Source organism: Lepidochelys kempii, chromosome 7 (genome assembly GCF_965140285.1).
Source record: "Lepidochelys kempii isolate rLepKem1 chromosome 7, rLepKem1.hap1, whole genome shotgun sequence".
NCBI lineage: Eukaryota > Metazoa > Chordata > Testudines > Cheloniidae > Lepidochelys > Lepidochelys kempii.
The window spans coordinates 33,567,237-33,581,387 of NC_136386.1; the positions used below are offsets into that span (position 1 = coordinate 33,567,237).

At 50.3% G+C, this 14,151-nt stretch overlaps 1 protein-coding gene across 5 annotated transcripts; it reads right to left on the minus strand.

Annotated features, from left to right (window-relative positions):
* Window positions 1-1,465: 1,465 nt before the first annotated feature.
* LOC140914386 (acylphosphatase-2) lies at window positions 1,466-9,989 on the minus strand. 5 transcript variants are annotated; one of them, XM_073352070.2, is made up of 5 exons: window positions 9,861-9,969; window positions 8,466-8,559; window positions 7,076-7,092; window positions 4,229-4,338; window positions 1,466-2,065 (listed from the first exon to the last, which is right to left on the minus strand). In XM_073352070.2, exons 2-5 carry the CDS (start codon window positions 8,518-8,520, stop codon window positions 1,951-1,953), a joined length of 297 nt encoding a protein of 98 aa, XP_073208171.1. In that variant the 5' UTR covers window positions 8,521-8,559; window positions 9,861-9,969; the 3' UTR covers window positions 1,466-1,950. The 5 variants fall into 5 exon arrangements, with proteins under 5 accessions (XP_073208171.1, XP_073208168.2, XP_073208170.1 ...); XM_073352069.2 differs by having other exon boundaries at window positions 1,973-2,778; window positions 8,466-8,546; window positions 9,861-9,989; XM_073352068.2 differs by having other exon boundaries at window positions 1,973-2,778; window positions 9,861-9,989.
* Window positions 9,990-14,151: the final 4,162 nt, after the last annotated feature.

A 14,151-nucleotide genomic window follows, 5' to 3' on the forward strand; every position in this document is an offset into this window, starting at 1 on the left:
ATCTGTCACTCACCTTGGTCAAGTCTCCACTCTCTTCCCCTCTCTGTGCCTGTTTCCCCTCCTACCCTTTTTGGTTTCAACTGTGAGCTCTTCGGGGCAGGGAATGTCTCTCACTGTGTGTCTTTGCAGCACCTGGCATGGCAGGGTCCTGACCTCAGTCAGGGTCTGTGCAACACCCCACACAATGGAGGCCCCAATCTCAGTTGACATTTGTGCAGTGCCTGGCACCATGGTGGCCCTGATCTCTGTTGGGATCTGTGCAGCACCTCGCACAGTGGGGGCTCCTGATCTGATATGGCACTACCATATTACACATAACAATAGGATTGTGTCATCACAGGCTCCAAACCAGTGAAGCCAGAGCTCTTGGGGAGGAAGGACTTTACCTAGGCTGTGGAATGCCTTTTGTGTTAAAAGCCCATTTAACTCAAAAACCAGCAAACACTTGGCAGAAAAGTGTTCTCCATTAATCACTTAGGCTCAAGTTTTCCAAAGTGACTCATTTTGGTACCCAACTAGCCTTGACTTAAAGGGCCTTGATTTTTACTTCACTCCTGAGCAACAGGCCCCTTTGAGGTGTCTCAAATTGGGCATTCCAAAGACTAAGGCCCCCCAAATGTCCAGTCACTTAGATCCAAGCCCAGAAGGGATCATTAAATCATCTAGTCTGCCCTCTTGTATAGCACAAGCAGGAAAATATCCTCCAGACACCCCTGCATTGAGCCCAGTCACTTGTGTTTGACTGAAGCATTTTCCAGAAAGGCAGCCAGCGTGGACTGGAGATGGAGACTCCACCCCTGCCCTTGGGAGTTTGTTCCAGTGGTTAATCACTCTCCCTAGCACACGTGTGCCTTTTTTCTCATTGGAATGCGTCTGGCAGCAGCTTGCAGCCACTGGCTCTTGTTCAGTCTTTCTTTCCCCACAAGGTTAAAGAACCCCTACCTCGTACCTGGCACCTTCTCCACATGAAGGCCCCCAGGCACCATCATCAAGTCACATCTCAACCTTTTTTTTTGATAAACTACACAGATTGAGTTCCTTATGTCTCTCACTGTCGGGCATTTTCTCCAACCCTTGAATCATTGTTGGGGCTCTTCTCTGCACCCTTTTCAATTTTTCACCTTCCTTTTAAAAATGTGACCACCAGAACTGGATGCAGTATTCCAGGCTCAGTCTCACCCCTGGGCAATCCCAGCCCGTCTCTACTCTGCTACTGAGCCCATCACTGTGGGATGGGAGTGGTTAGTACAGACCCCTTCCCCTTCCTTCAGAGGCTCAGGGACAGCCCAAGCCACATTGCTGAATCGCCGCCAGCCCAGAGAAAGGGGAAATGAGGCATGATGCTGCTATTTCTAGATTAAAAACCCAAGGGGAGAACACCATTCCCCTTGGTTTTGTATTTTAAAATCCACCCAGGCAGACCCCACCCACCCAGGAACCAAACATAAGGGCACAGGCATCAACCTTCTCGCTTTCTCAGGTCATCTTTACTGAGCCCCTCTGCAGAAATACAGTGTGCAGGTGGGAGGGGTATGTTGGCAGCATAGGCAGCATCTTCTTCACAGTGGGGGTGGATTAAATAGTGGGGGGCCAGTGCAGCCATTTGTATTAGTGCAAAGCAGGTGTGGGGTGGGGCTCAGGTCCCGGGGTGGGACCTTATCCACAGAGCCAGGCATCAGGTGTAGGGGTTTCAGGTGTTCTGGGGGCAGGGTCCCTGCTGGGGAATGGGAGTTTAGTGAGAGGCTGGCAAAGGAAATCACAGGTCCACGTGCCGGGAGCTAGGCCCACACCCTGACGTCCGGGAGCAGCAGGGGAAGACATGCTCAATGGCCAGGCTGGGATGCAGGGGTCCTTGCATTCCACCCTGGAGCTGCAGCCAGCCAGCAGAGGTCACAGTCATCTGTCCCCCAAGGAAGGGGTAAGGAGTTGCTGTGGTCCTGGCCCCACCTCCTAGTACTTGGTGGTGAAGTTCGAGAATTCCAGAGTGGAGATCTCCCTCTCATTGGAGAAGACAGCCCGGTCAATGCGGGACATGGGGCTCCCTACGTTGCGCAGCCAGTTCTTCCTGTGCGGGTAGGGGGTAGAGCATCCATAAAGAGAGCTCGGGCTCCCAGCCCCATTGCTTTAACCACTAGACCCCACTTCATTCCCAGAGCCAGAGATAGAACCCCAGAGTCCTGGGTTGCAGCCTCCCCCATGCCCAATACATTCCACTTCCCTCCCAGAACCAGGAATAGAACTTAAGAGTCCCAGCCCCTCTGCTCTAATCACTAGACACCACTCCTTTCCCAAAGCTAGGGATAGAACCCAGGAGTCCTGGCTCGCTGTTTACACAGCTGGCATTTACCCAGCTATGATCCCACACAAACAGGTTCAGCCTGTAAAGTCCATGTGGAACCTGTTTCCTCTTTTATCTCCTTCCAGGACCTGAAGCAAAGATGGGGGAGACTGGTTGCTATAGAACCTGCCTTTCCCCCATTATCTCGTTCATGAAAAGGGATGGGGGAATGAAGCAGACTGGCTGTTATAGAAGCAGCCCCAATTTGTTCAAGCCCTGAAGGTGGTGGAAATGGGGGGAGACTGGTTTCTATGGAAACTGTTCCACTTCTCTCTCTGTCTCCAAATGTTGAAGGTGATGGAAGGGGGACTTGTTGCTATGGAAACTGTCTCCGGTTGTCATCTCTGAAGGTGACGGAGCCGTTGCTACGGAAGTTGCCCCGCCTGCCCTTCCCGGTTGCCACGGGTGATGGGGGATGGGCAGGCAGGTTTCTATGGCCCCTGAAGAGAGAAATTAATCAGACAAATTCTCTGTCCCTTCCTGAGGGGACGCTAATTGGGGCCGAGCCAAGGCCCAGATTTTCCAGCCACTGATTGGCTAGGGCAGCAGCACCGGGGGAACTGCCCTAGTTAGAGGCAGGAGGGTTTCAAATGGGGAATGTGACAGTCTATGATCCTGCAGCTTGGACCTAGGGATTAACCCCTTCCCTCCTGCAGGGGAGGGGATCGGACTTGCCCCCCCCCCACACCACCCCTGCAGTCTGGCCGACACCTTGGGCCTGCATATCACTGGAGGCGCCAGAGAGAACATAGGTCTTTGGAAGCGGCTTTGCTCCTTCACAAAGGGATGTTTCCCATCTTGGAGATCTCAGGAATGTCAGGTCAGCTCTCAGGATCAGGCACTTTCACAGCTCTTCTTAGAGAGGCAGTGTTGCCCAGTGGACGGGGTGCTGGGACTTAGGATTCCATTCCCAGTGCTGCCCCTGACCTTGGACAAGCCCCTTCCCCTCTCTGTGCCTGTTTCCACTGCCACCATTTGTCTGTTTAAACTGAAGTGTGTGTGTGAGAGGGTGCGCATGAACTGTCTATGCAGCACCCTGCACAATGGGGCCCCAATCTCAGTCAGGGGGTCTGTCCGGCACCTAGTATAACGGGACCCCGATCTCAGTCTGCAATGCCTGGTACAAAGGTCTGTGTGGCTCCCAGTACAACAGGTATCCGATCTCAGTCAGGGGCCTGTGCGATGCCCAGTACAACGGGGCTCTGGTCTCAGTTAGGGGGGGGTCTGTGCAGCGCCCACAACAAACAGGGACCTGATGTCAGTCAGGGGATCTGTGTAATGCCCAGTACAATGGTCTGTGTGGCTCCCAGTACAACGGGGACCTGATCTCAGGCGGGAGGTCATGTGCTGCAACCAGCACAACAGAAAGGATCCTCAGTCGGGAGGGTTTGTGCAATTCCTGGCATGAGGAGGTCCTCCTCTCAGTCAGGGGGGTCTGGGCAGCACCTGGTGTGACGGGGGACCTGATCTCAGCTGGATGCGGGTGTGCCGCACCTAGCACAATGGGGAACCCGATCTACAGGGAGAAGCTGACTGGTGGGTGGGTGGAAAAGTCTGGAAGTTCTTCGAGTGGGGCAGGTGCTCAGCTATGCTACAAAGGGCCTTCAACACTTGCAGCTTGTGTTTGATGTACACGGGTGAAGGAAGAGCTGGGGATACACAAAGAGGAGTCTTTTCCGTATCTCTCCACATCCTGGGATCCTTTATCTCCTCTTTACGCTGGAGTGATATCAGCAGCTCCCTCCCGCACCACTAGGGGGAAAAAGCAGCTCCCCAACCCCAACCCTGGCAGCTATTCACCTCCCCCTGCTCTGATACCCGGAAGGGTGAGCAGCACCCATGTTTAACACTGAGCCAACTGGTGAGCTAGGAAGCCTAGCTGATACTCACATGATCTCAATCTTCTCCTTGGGCCCTTGCACCTGCCCAGTCACAGTCCCACGGGAGGTGTTCTTCACCCAGCCTACCACCCCCAGCTTCTTGCCCTGGTCTTCTGTGTACTGGAGAGGAAGAGACAGGATTATCAAGGCCTTGCATGAGCCAACAGAACGGGCATTTGCCTCAGTCCCCAGCATACAGCCTCTCCTGCCCTGTGCACTGATCTCTGAATGGCACAGCCCGGGCTGTGCACCACCCAGCATGTAGCTCTCTACATATCCATGTGGAAGTGCAACTCTGAGGGGAAGGATTCTAGCTCCCTCAGGTCTATATGGGGAGCTTCCACCCCAGAGAGGGTGGGACAAACTTGGTTTTCTCCCTGCCTCCTGCAAGGCTTCCAGCTTTTCATATGCCTTTGCAGATGGGTAACCACATTCCTGTCTCGGCTTGGGTATCAGCTGCCAGCCAGGGGCACCAGCAGGAGGAGGAACAGTCAGCATTAGACAGGGCGCTCCCTACAGGCTAATGACTTCACAAGCGCTTGTCCTGGGTGGTGGCCTGAAGCCTCATTGCAATTATCCATCTACTGCCTCTATTCAATCCCTATAGACAGAGAAACCAGCATCCTATGAGCTGAGCTAGACAGGTGGAGGGGTGTGTATGGGGATAGATAGATCACTAAATAGACAGAGGGATGTTTATGGAGGGGGGGGGGTGGATGGATGGACGGCTAGAGACAGACAGCATCTAAGATTACTAGAATCTAGGCGAATAGCTGGATGCAGTAGATAGAGCCAAATATTAGGAGAAAGGTAGCTAAAGCAGGCCAGGAGGATCGAGAGAGCACAGCATCTGAGATCTATGATGATAGCTGGATCACAGAGGCACTAGCTATGCCAGAGTTCAATCAAACCAAGCTCTCATGGTAAGAGCCGACGTTTCAAAGTGCTCTAAAATTTACGCACACACTAAGTCTGGAAAATTGCTATGCCCCACCAGGGTCACCCCCGAAAACTGAGCTCATCCAATCAGCTTGGACCAACCAGCTTAGGCTCAGCAGTCAGTCCAAGGTCCTGGAAGCAACATTAACATTATGAGAGAGTCTTTTGGGCAATATAAATTGGCATCCAGGATGGATGCACACCAGAGAAAGGATTTGCAGGTACATCATCGAGATGCATTGGGCCATTCCTTCCTTTTAAAGCTATTGTCCCAGGCTCTCTGCAGAATCTAGCAGACACTGCTGCGTCAGTTACACTCAGGGAAATTCCCCCTCTCAGAGCTGTTGTCTCAGATTCAGGCAGATTCTCCTGCAGTTGCTTCACTTGGGGCATGTTTTGAAGCTTGTCTTTCCAACAGTAGCATCAGAAACTTTCTTTTTTTTCTTTAAATGGCCCTGAGATTCCACTGCAATCAGATGGCTCCAGTATCTGGGGCCCAAGGCACAGCCCTCTAGCACTTATGCCTGCATCTGGCCCTGATTCTACATAGTGATGCCATCCAGTCACGTTGCAGAATCCCAAGTTTCAGGGCAAGAATCAGGCCGGCTCGTTGTATTCATGGCTCTGATCAGCCCTGCTTCAAAAAGGAAGAGGCTTGGGCTTACAGGCAGTATGGATTTGGCTCCATCCACCTGATCCACACTTCAGTTATACCCACTGGCCTTTTCTCTAGTAAATATTGGAAAGAGATTAGAGATTTGGTTCAGGTGTGTACACAGATTAGAATAATTCCCTTTCCCCAAATTTGCACCACCACCACACGTGGGGGATTTTTAAATGGTAAATGGCTCAAAAACTTCCCTTCCTTAACCTGGAATCTCATCCAAAACACTATTTATTATCATTAATATTTTGAAAAAGAGATGGAAGGTGATGGATTGAAACAGACTCTTCACTGTTTGGTAGGGGTGCAGCAAATGACTGAATAGGAGTGGATCATAACAGGGGACCCATGTTGCCCAGTATCCCATCTCCCGCAGCAGCCCAGTCCCTGCAGCTCTGAGGAAACTGCAAGACCTCTGTTCCCAGGGGAAATTCCTTCCTAACCCCAATAGTTATAAATTGGCTCATGCCCTGAAGCATGTGGGTTTAGATCCCTCTCAGACTCTTGTCTCTTAGTTAGTATTTACTATATTAACTCTGTACATTCTCATTACACATAGAAATGGCCAGTTCTTTTGTGAACCCTGCTCAGCTCTAGACCTCAATAAGATCAAGTAGCAATGAGTTCCAGTCTAACCATGCACTGGGTGAAAAAGCTTTTCCAAGGGAGGTCTGCACCAGCAAACTCAGTGCCCAGGAGGGAAGCAGGGTGGCTGGGGCAGGGAGGTCCAGCACTTGTATTCACTGCATCAAGCTCCTGAGAACCCACACTAGGGCCTTTCAAAACTTCTTGTAGCGTGGGTTGCTGGCCATAGAGGTGCGCATGCTGATCAGTGAGGGAGTTCTCCTCTCCCTGCACATGTTGCTCTATCACCAGAGACTTTTCTCCTCTAACCTGCTCCTTGCATCCGCAAGCCCAAGACTTCATCTGGTCCCCTTCTGCCTTGGACCGTCCTCTCCAGCAAGCAGCTCCTGATTTTGGCTACCGTTTTCAACATTACTGCTGGCCTGGGGACCCTGACAGCAGCTCCTGTTTGGTAGCATAGGCCCTTAGTGCATCCAACTATGGCTTCTCCTCCCTGCCCGCAGCTGCTTCACACTGGCTTGGGAAGGAGAGTCTGGACTAGGGGCAGTTGGGAATCAGGAGACAGTGTCATGCGACCCAGCATGCTGCCCCCTCCAATGGGCTGTGCTCTAAAAGCTGGCTCCCGCCTCGCCCGCTCACACACCCTTCTCCCCACACACACACCCTTACCTTTCTAAAGAAGACACCTGGCGGGAAGAAAGAAAAGATGAGTCAGTTGCAAATAGACAGCAAATGCTGGGCATTAAATGCCAGCTCTGCTTCTTAATGATGTGGGAACCGCCAGCCTGGACCAGGCCAGGAGCCATCTATCCTGGGATCCTGGCACTGTCCAGCACCAGCTGCTCAGAGGAAAGTGCAGAAAACCCTGCCGTGCTGAAATAACCTGCCTCCTGGAGAAGTCCCTGCCTGACCCTTCATTAGCTCATGCCCTAGAGTATGATGGTGTCTGTCCTTGCCACAGCCTTGTTTGGTTTGTAAGATTTACTGCTCTAACTCTGGATAGTCCTGTTATCCACAGGAACATCCTATCCTTGTTTGGCTCCTGCTCAGTGCTTCAGCTCCTGTGGCAATGAGTTCCAAAGGCACCCAATGAGCCCACAACTCCACAGCATGTGAAATTTACTTCAGCATCTGAGGTATGAATGCAAATGAAACACTAGGCCCTGGCATCATCTAATTTACACCAAGGATCAGTCCTTCTATCTGGGTGTAAAGAAAACTCCATCAATTCTGAGGCCAGAATTGACCACTGTGATAATTCAGTCGGACCGCCTACAGCATCCAGGTCCCAAAATCTCACCCAGCGTTTCCTGCATAAGGCTAAGACATGAATGGACCTCACAACATCCAATGTATCAGTGAAGCACAGTGAGTTACCAGCAGCTGCCCACCAAATCAGTGGCAGAGCTAGGAAGAGAACTCTAGAATCTGGACTACCAATCCTGTGATTCAGTCATGACACTTTGCTTCCTCCCAGAGCAAAGAATAAAACCCAGGAGTTCTGACTCCAATCTCCCCTGCTCTAACCACTAGACCCTGCTCCTTTCCCAAGAGCTGGGTCTAGAACCAAGAAATCCTGACTCTTAGCCCCCAAACTCTTGCTTCAACCCACTAGACCCCACTCCTTCCTGCCTGAAAGAGCTCTACTGAGGGGTTTTACAATGTGCAATGGATGAAATCTCTGTTTTCTTCTACCGAGGGGCCCCAATCTCAAAATAGTAACTCAGGTGGGGTCTGCCCAGAGCTGGACAGAGGGAGACAACCTCACTCCCATGCTGAGAAATATCTCTGCACACACTGCTCAAGATGACAGTGGCATGTCTGGAATTGCTCCCTGTTCCCTATCCCTGGGATACTGGCTTTAATCAGATCATTTGGGGCTCACTGAAATCCTCCCAGCCATGCTGCATGGTAGCAGCTGTCCTGCTGCTAGTGAGATTTACTCTCCTTTCATGGGCTATTTGCAGCATTTGTGGCTAGAGCCAGCAGGGGAATGATCCTCTCCATTTGCAACAAAATCAATGCAGCAGGGCAACAGTGCAAAATGCAGCACACTTACCTTGCACGTCCCCATGGACCTCATAATCCAGGGCCCAGAGTCCTGAGGAAGCCATGGCACGGCATGGGCTAGTGTGGTGGGCTGCAGATGGAAGCTGGTGGGAGTGAACAAGGGTTTGCAGCACAGCATGTTATATGATCTGCTGCCGGCAGCTCCGTCTGCCTGTTTCTAAATTGGGCCTTTTGGATGGAGGCAGCATGGTGAGGAAGGAGCAGGCCAAGTCACTCATGCCACCCCCACCCTTACCCCTGCACCCAGCCCTCTCCCACTGCACTCACAAGCCCCACAGCAAACGCCTCCTCCTTCAGGCTCAGCCCCCTCTGTGTGGTTTCCCAGCTCCCTTACTTCCATACTATGGGAATTCCCCCCCCCCAACTCCCAGTTACCTCCCACTCACCCCAGTGCTAACCTTCTTTCCCAAATACCCAACACCTGTATTGGGATAGGGCACTGGACTGACATGCAGGAGCCCTGGGTTGGCCACTGATCTGCTCCGTGATTTTAGACAAGTCACTTTCCCTCCCTGTGCTTCAGTTTCACCATCAGCTAATGATACTGCCTCCTTTATAAAAAGAAAAGGAGGACTTGTGGCACCTTACAGACCAACCAATTTATTTGAGCATAAGCTTTCGTGAGCTACAGCTCACTTCATCAGATGCATTCAGTGAATGAAGTGAGCTGTAGCTCAGGAAAGCTTACACTCAAATAAATTGGTTAGTCTCTAAGGTGCCACAAGTACTCCCTTTCTTTTTGAGAATACAGACTAACAGGGCTGCTACTCTGAAACCTGCCTCCTTTATAAAACACTATATAAGAGCTTGGTATCCCTCATGCTCAGTGCAGGGGTAATCCCCTCCTGTAACACCCACTCCTATCTCAGCAGCAACCTCCCACCCCTGTGCCAACCCCCTCCCAGCTACTTCAGACCTGCCCCCCCCGCCCCCACCTGATCTCTATTGCCCTTGGAGAGCCGGGAGGGTTGGGCCAATTTTGGGGGGGAGGGAAGGATTGTGTGTGTCGAGCTGGGGGTAGAGCTAGGCGTTAGGGTCTGGAGTGGAATAAACTGGGGGGTTGGTCCTGGAGACGGTGAAGTATGGGGGCAAGACTGGGGGGGTGGCTGGGGTAGAGCTGAGGGCTGGGGGTTCAGTGACGGGCTGGGATGTGGGGGATTCAGCGCGGGAGCTGGATCTGGGTGGGATGGGGGGAGCAGGCTCGGGATGGGGCCAGGCGATCAGTCCTGGATGGTTGGATCTGGGGTCTAGGGCTGGCTGCGAGGGGTCTGGCTATGGCGCTGCGCTGTGAGGTTTTCGGGGGGGCTGGCTGCGAGGGGTCACGTCTGGGGGTGGAGGTGGGACCGGGGAGCTGTCTCTGGATGGGGCGGGGGGCGGTTCAGACCTGGGTGGCTGGATCGGAAGGCGGCGGAGGGGGCTGCGAGGGAGTTGGAAGCACAGGACGGTCGGCGCGCGCTCCCGCGGCTCCCTCGGGCGGGAATGAGCGTTCCCAGGGCGAGGCGGCGTAATGGAGGGAGCGGCTACGCGCACGGTGCGGGGGGGCGGAGGGTGATGGGAGGCTAAGTTGAGGGGTCAGGGTGGGGGGTGCTGTGGGGTCGGCTGGGGGAATGAGGGGATGAGTTAGGTTGCTGGGCGCAGATGGGGTTGCTGGGACCAACGGGGGCACTAGAGGATCAGGGATGTCATTATGGAGGGTGGGGTGTGAGGAGGGTGCCGGGGGTGGAGGCATTTCTCCCACTGCCTTTGAGGGCAGGTCCCTAGTATAGGCCTCCCTCTCTGCGTGTGTTGGGGAGGGGGCATCTTCTCTGGTATTAGGATCTAGAAAGGTCTTCCATTCCTCTCCACCACTGTACCCCCCAGCACACACATCTCTATTGCCCCTGGGAGCAGTTACCCTCACACTCACACATCACCCCCCCCCCGCCCCCCAGACCCCTGTGACCAGCCTCACTGCCCTAGCCACCTAAATACATCCCCCCTCCCACACCCGCCGATCTGTGCCGTGCTTTACTGCACCATTATCCTCTGGCTCACTGGCCTTGATGGTGACCATGACATGGCTCACTGACCCTTCCAGTCTCCTTCGACCTGGGCAGGCTGGACATTATACACTCACTGGCTGCTTTTTTGTTTTGTTTTGTTGGGGATTTTTTTTGTTTGTTTTTTTAACATACAACTTTTCTAAGTGTTTTAAAATCCACATGCTTATTTGAATTGTCTTGAAATTTGTCGTGCTTCATAAGTGCCTGGGATTTGGGTAGTGGTCTCAATTTGGGGTCATGTGAATACGGGGTTTCTGACATAAATTCCTTCCGTAAAAATCATGTCATATCAAAAACCTCTGATTCTTATAATGTTTTTTCCACATCCCTGAGGCTCAAACTATGGTTCTGATCTTGCCCACTTGGCACTGATCTCAGTTAGTGCATGGCACCCACTTCCTTCTGGGGAAGCAATATTTCAAAAGTAATTGAGGGTAAAGTTGGTAACTCCAACACGGGTTGATCCTGCTACCTATCACCCTTGTGAGCTCTTTCCATCTAAAATCAGTAAGTCCCTAGTGGACTTTGTGGCTCATTCCACAGAAGTGATCCCTAAATAGATATGATCTGTGTATAGACCAGACTAGAGTGTGACTTTAGGATCCTAGTGAGAAGAGCAGCAACAAACAAGGAGATTTCAGGACTGCAATGCTTACAGATTTGATCATGTTGACAGAACCCTGTTGTGCTCTCAGGGATCAGACAGTGATGTGACTTTTGATGGAAAAAGTATGATTTCTTCGCAACTTCAGCCCAGCTAGAGAGAACTAGAAGTGTTTTTGGAATGAAAAATCATTTATAGACCTTGGAGTATTTAGTTGGGCCTGCAGGGGAAATAGACTGGAACCAGAGAGCTGCAACAAGGCTGTGCGAGATGAGAATACAGGCTGAGATTTGCAACAGGGTCTAGTGATTTTTGGGGTGCCCAATTTGAGACAGATTAAACGGGTTTTCAGAGGACAGTGGCCAGTCCAAGAGGGGAAATGGCTTTGTGGTAGTTACCTGCTTTGCTACAGACTTCCTGTGTGATTTTGGGCGAGTTACTTAGTCTCGCTGAACTGTTGTCACCCAGCTGTGCAAAGGAGATAATAGCCCTGCCCTGCCTCCCAGGGGGGATGTGCAGACAGATGCAGTAGAGAGGGCAATGTGCTCAGATATTCTGGTGATGGAGCTGTAGAACTAGCTTAGCCATCTAGAGACGTGCTCAGGGCTTTCTGAAAAATCAGGTGTCTTAAGCTCATCATGTCAAACATTGAGGCATCTGAGATCATTAGTAAAACAAACATTACAGAGTCCTGGATAGGCTATAACACTCATCCTGAGGCTGATGTAAAGGTGGCAGCTTCCACAATGGAGGACTGTGCTGTTGCAACAGCTCCGCAAAACAACAAGGGACATAGAAAACTCCCCAGTTTATTATTATTAACATCACAGTACCTCTTAGAAGTCCCAGCTGAGATCAGGACACCATTGGGCTAGGCATTGTATAGCCGTTCAGTGAGAGAGAGAGAGTCCTTACCCCTAAAGAGTTTACAGTCTAGAAGGATAACAGATAGGAGAGGAAACAAGCATCAAGTGTGAACTTGCCCACAGTCAGCAGCAGAGCTGGGGTAACATAAGAACATAAGAGCAGCCATACTGGGTCAGACCAATGGTCCATCTAGCCCAGCATCCTGTCTTCCGACAATGGCCAATGCCAGGTGCCACAGAGGGAATGAACAGAACAGGTAATCATCAAGTGATCCATCCCCTGTTGTCCATTCCCAGCTTCTCGCAAACAGAGGTTAGGGACACTATCCCAGCCCTTCCTGGCTAATAGCCATTGATGGAACTATCCTCCATGAACTTAGCTAGTTCTTTTTTGAACCCTGTTATAGTTTTGGCCTTCATAACATCCTCTGGCAAAGAGTTCCACAGACTGACTGTGCGTTGTGTGATGAAATATTTCCTTTTGTTTGTTTTAAACTTGCTGCCTATTAATTTCATTTGGTGACCCCTAGTTCTTGTGTTATGTGATGGAGTAAATAACACTTCCTTATTTACTTTCTCCACACTAGTCATGATTTTAGAGACCTCAATCATATCCCCCTCTAGTTGTCTCTTTTCCAAGCTGAAAAGTCCCAGTATTATTAATCTCTCCTCATACGGAAGCCATTCCATACCCCTAATAATTTTTGTTGCCCTTTTCTGAACCTTTTCCAATTCCAATTTATCTTTTTTGAGATGGGGCAACTACATCTGCATGCAGTATTCAAAATGCGGGCATACCATCGATTTATATAGAGGCAATATGATATTTTCTGTCTTATTATCTATCTCTTTCCTAATGATTCCAAACATTCTGTTCACTTTTTTGACTGCCGCTGCACATTGAGTGGATGTTTTCAGAAAAACTATCAACAATGACTCCAAGATCTCTTTCTTGAGTGCTAACAGCTAATTTAGACCCCATCGTTTTATATGTATAGTTGGGATTATGTTTTCCAATGTGCATTACTTTGCATTTATCAACATTGAATTTCATCTGCCGTTTTGTGACCCAGTCACCCAGTTTTGAGAGATCATTTTATAGCTCTTCGCAGTCTGACTGGGACTTAACTATCTTGATTAGTTTTGTATTGTCTGCAAATTTTGCCACCTCACTGTTTATCCCTTTTTCCAGATCATTTATGAATATGTTGAATGGTCCCAGTACAGACCCCTAGGGGACACCACTATAGCTCTGAAAACTGACTATTTATTCCTAACCTTTGTTTCCTATCTTTTAACCAGTTACCAATTCATGAGAGGACCTTCCCTCTTATCCCATGGCAGTTTACATCGCTTAAGAGCCTTTCATGAGGGACCTTGTCAAAGGCTTTCTGAAAATCTAAGTACACTATGTCCACTGGATCCTCCTTGTCCACATACTTGTTGAGCTCCTCAAAGAATTCTAGTAGATTGGTGAGGCATGATTTCCCTTTACAAAAACCATGTTGACTCTTCCCCAACAAATTATGTTCATCCATGTGTCTGACCGTTTTGTTCTTTATTATAGTTTCAACCAGTTTCCCCGGTACTGAAGTCAGGCTTACTGGCCTGTAATTACAGGATCACCTCTGGAGCCTTTTTAAAAATTGGCATCATATTAGCTATCCTCCAGTCATTTGGTACAAAAGCTGATTTAAATGATAGGTTACAGACTACAATTAGTAGTTCTGCAATTTCACAGTTGAGTTCCTTCAGAACTCTTGGGTGAATACCATCTGGTCCTGGTGACTTATTACTGTTTAGTTTATCAATTTGTTTCAAAACCTCCTCTAATGACACCTCAATCTGGGACAGTTCCTCAGATTTGTCACCTAAAAAGAATGGCTCAGGTTTGGGGATTTCCCTCACAAGCTCAGCCATGAAGACCGATGCAAAGAATTCATTTAGTTTCTCCACAATGGTCTTATCATCTTTGAATGCTCCTTTAGCATCTTGATCATCCAGTGGCCCCACTGGTTGATTAGCAAGCTTCCTGCTTCTGATGTACCCCTTCTGATGTAACCCTGGTGTCCTAAGTCCTAGGCCTGTGCCTGAGCCACTGGTCCACGTTTCTTTCCTGAAATAAAGAGCCTGTAGTTTTCTTTCCCTGGTTCTCTTGTAAGT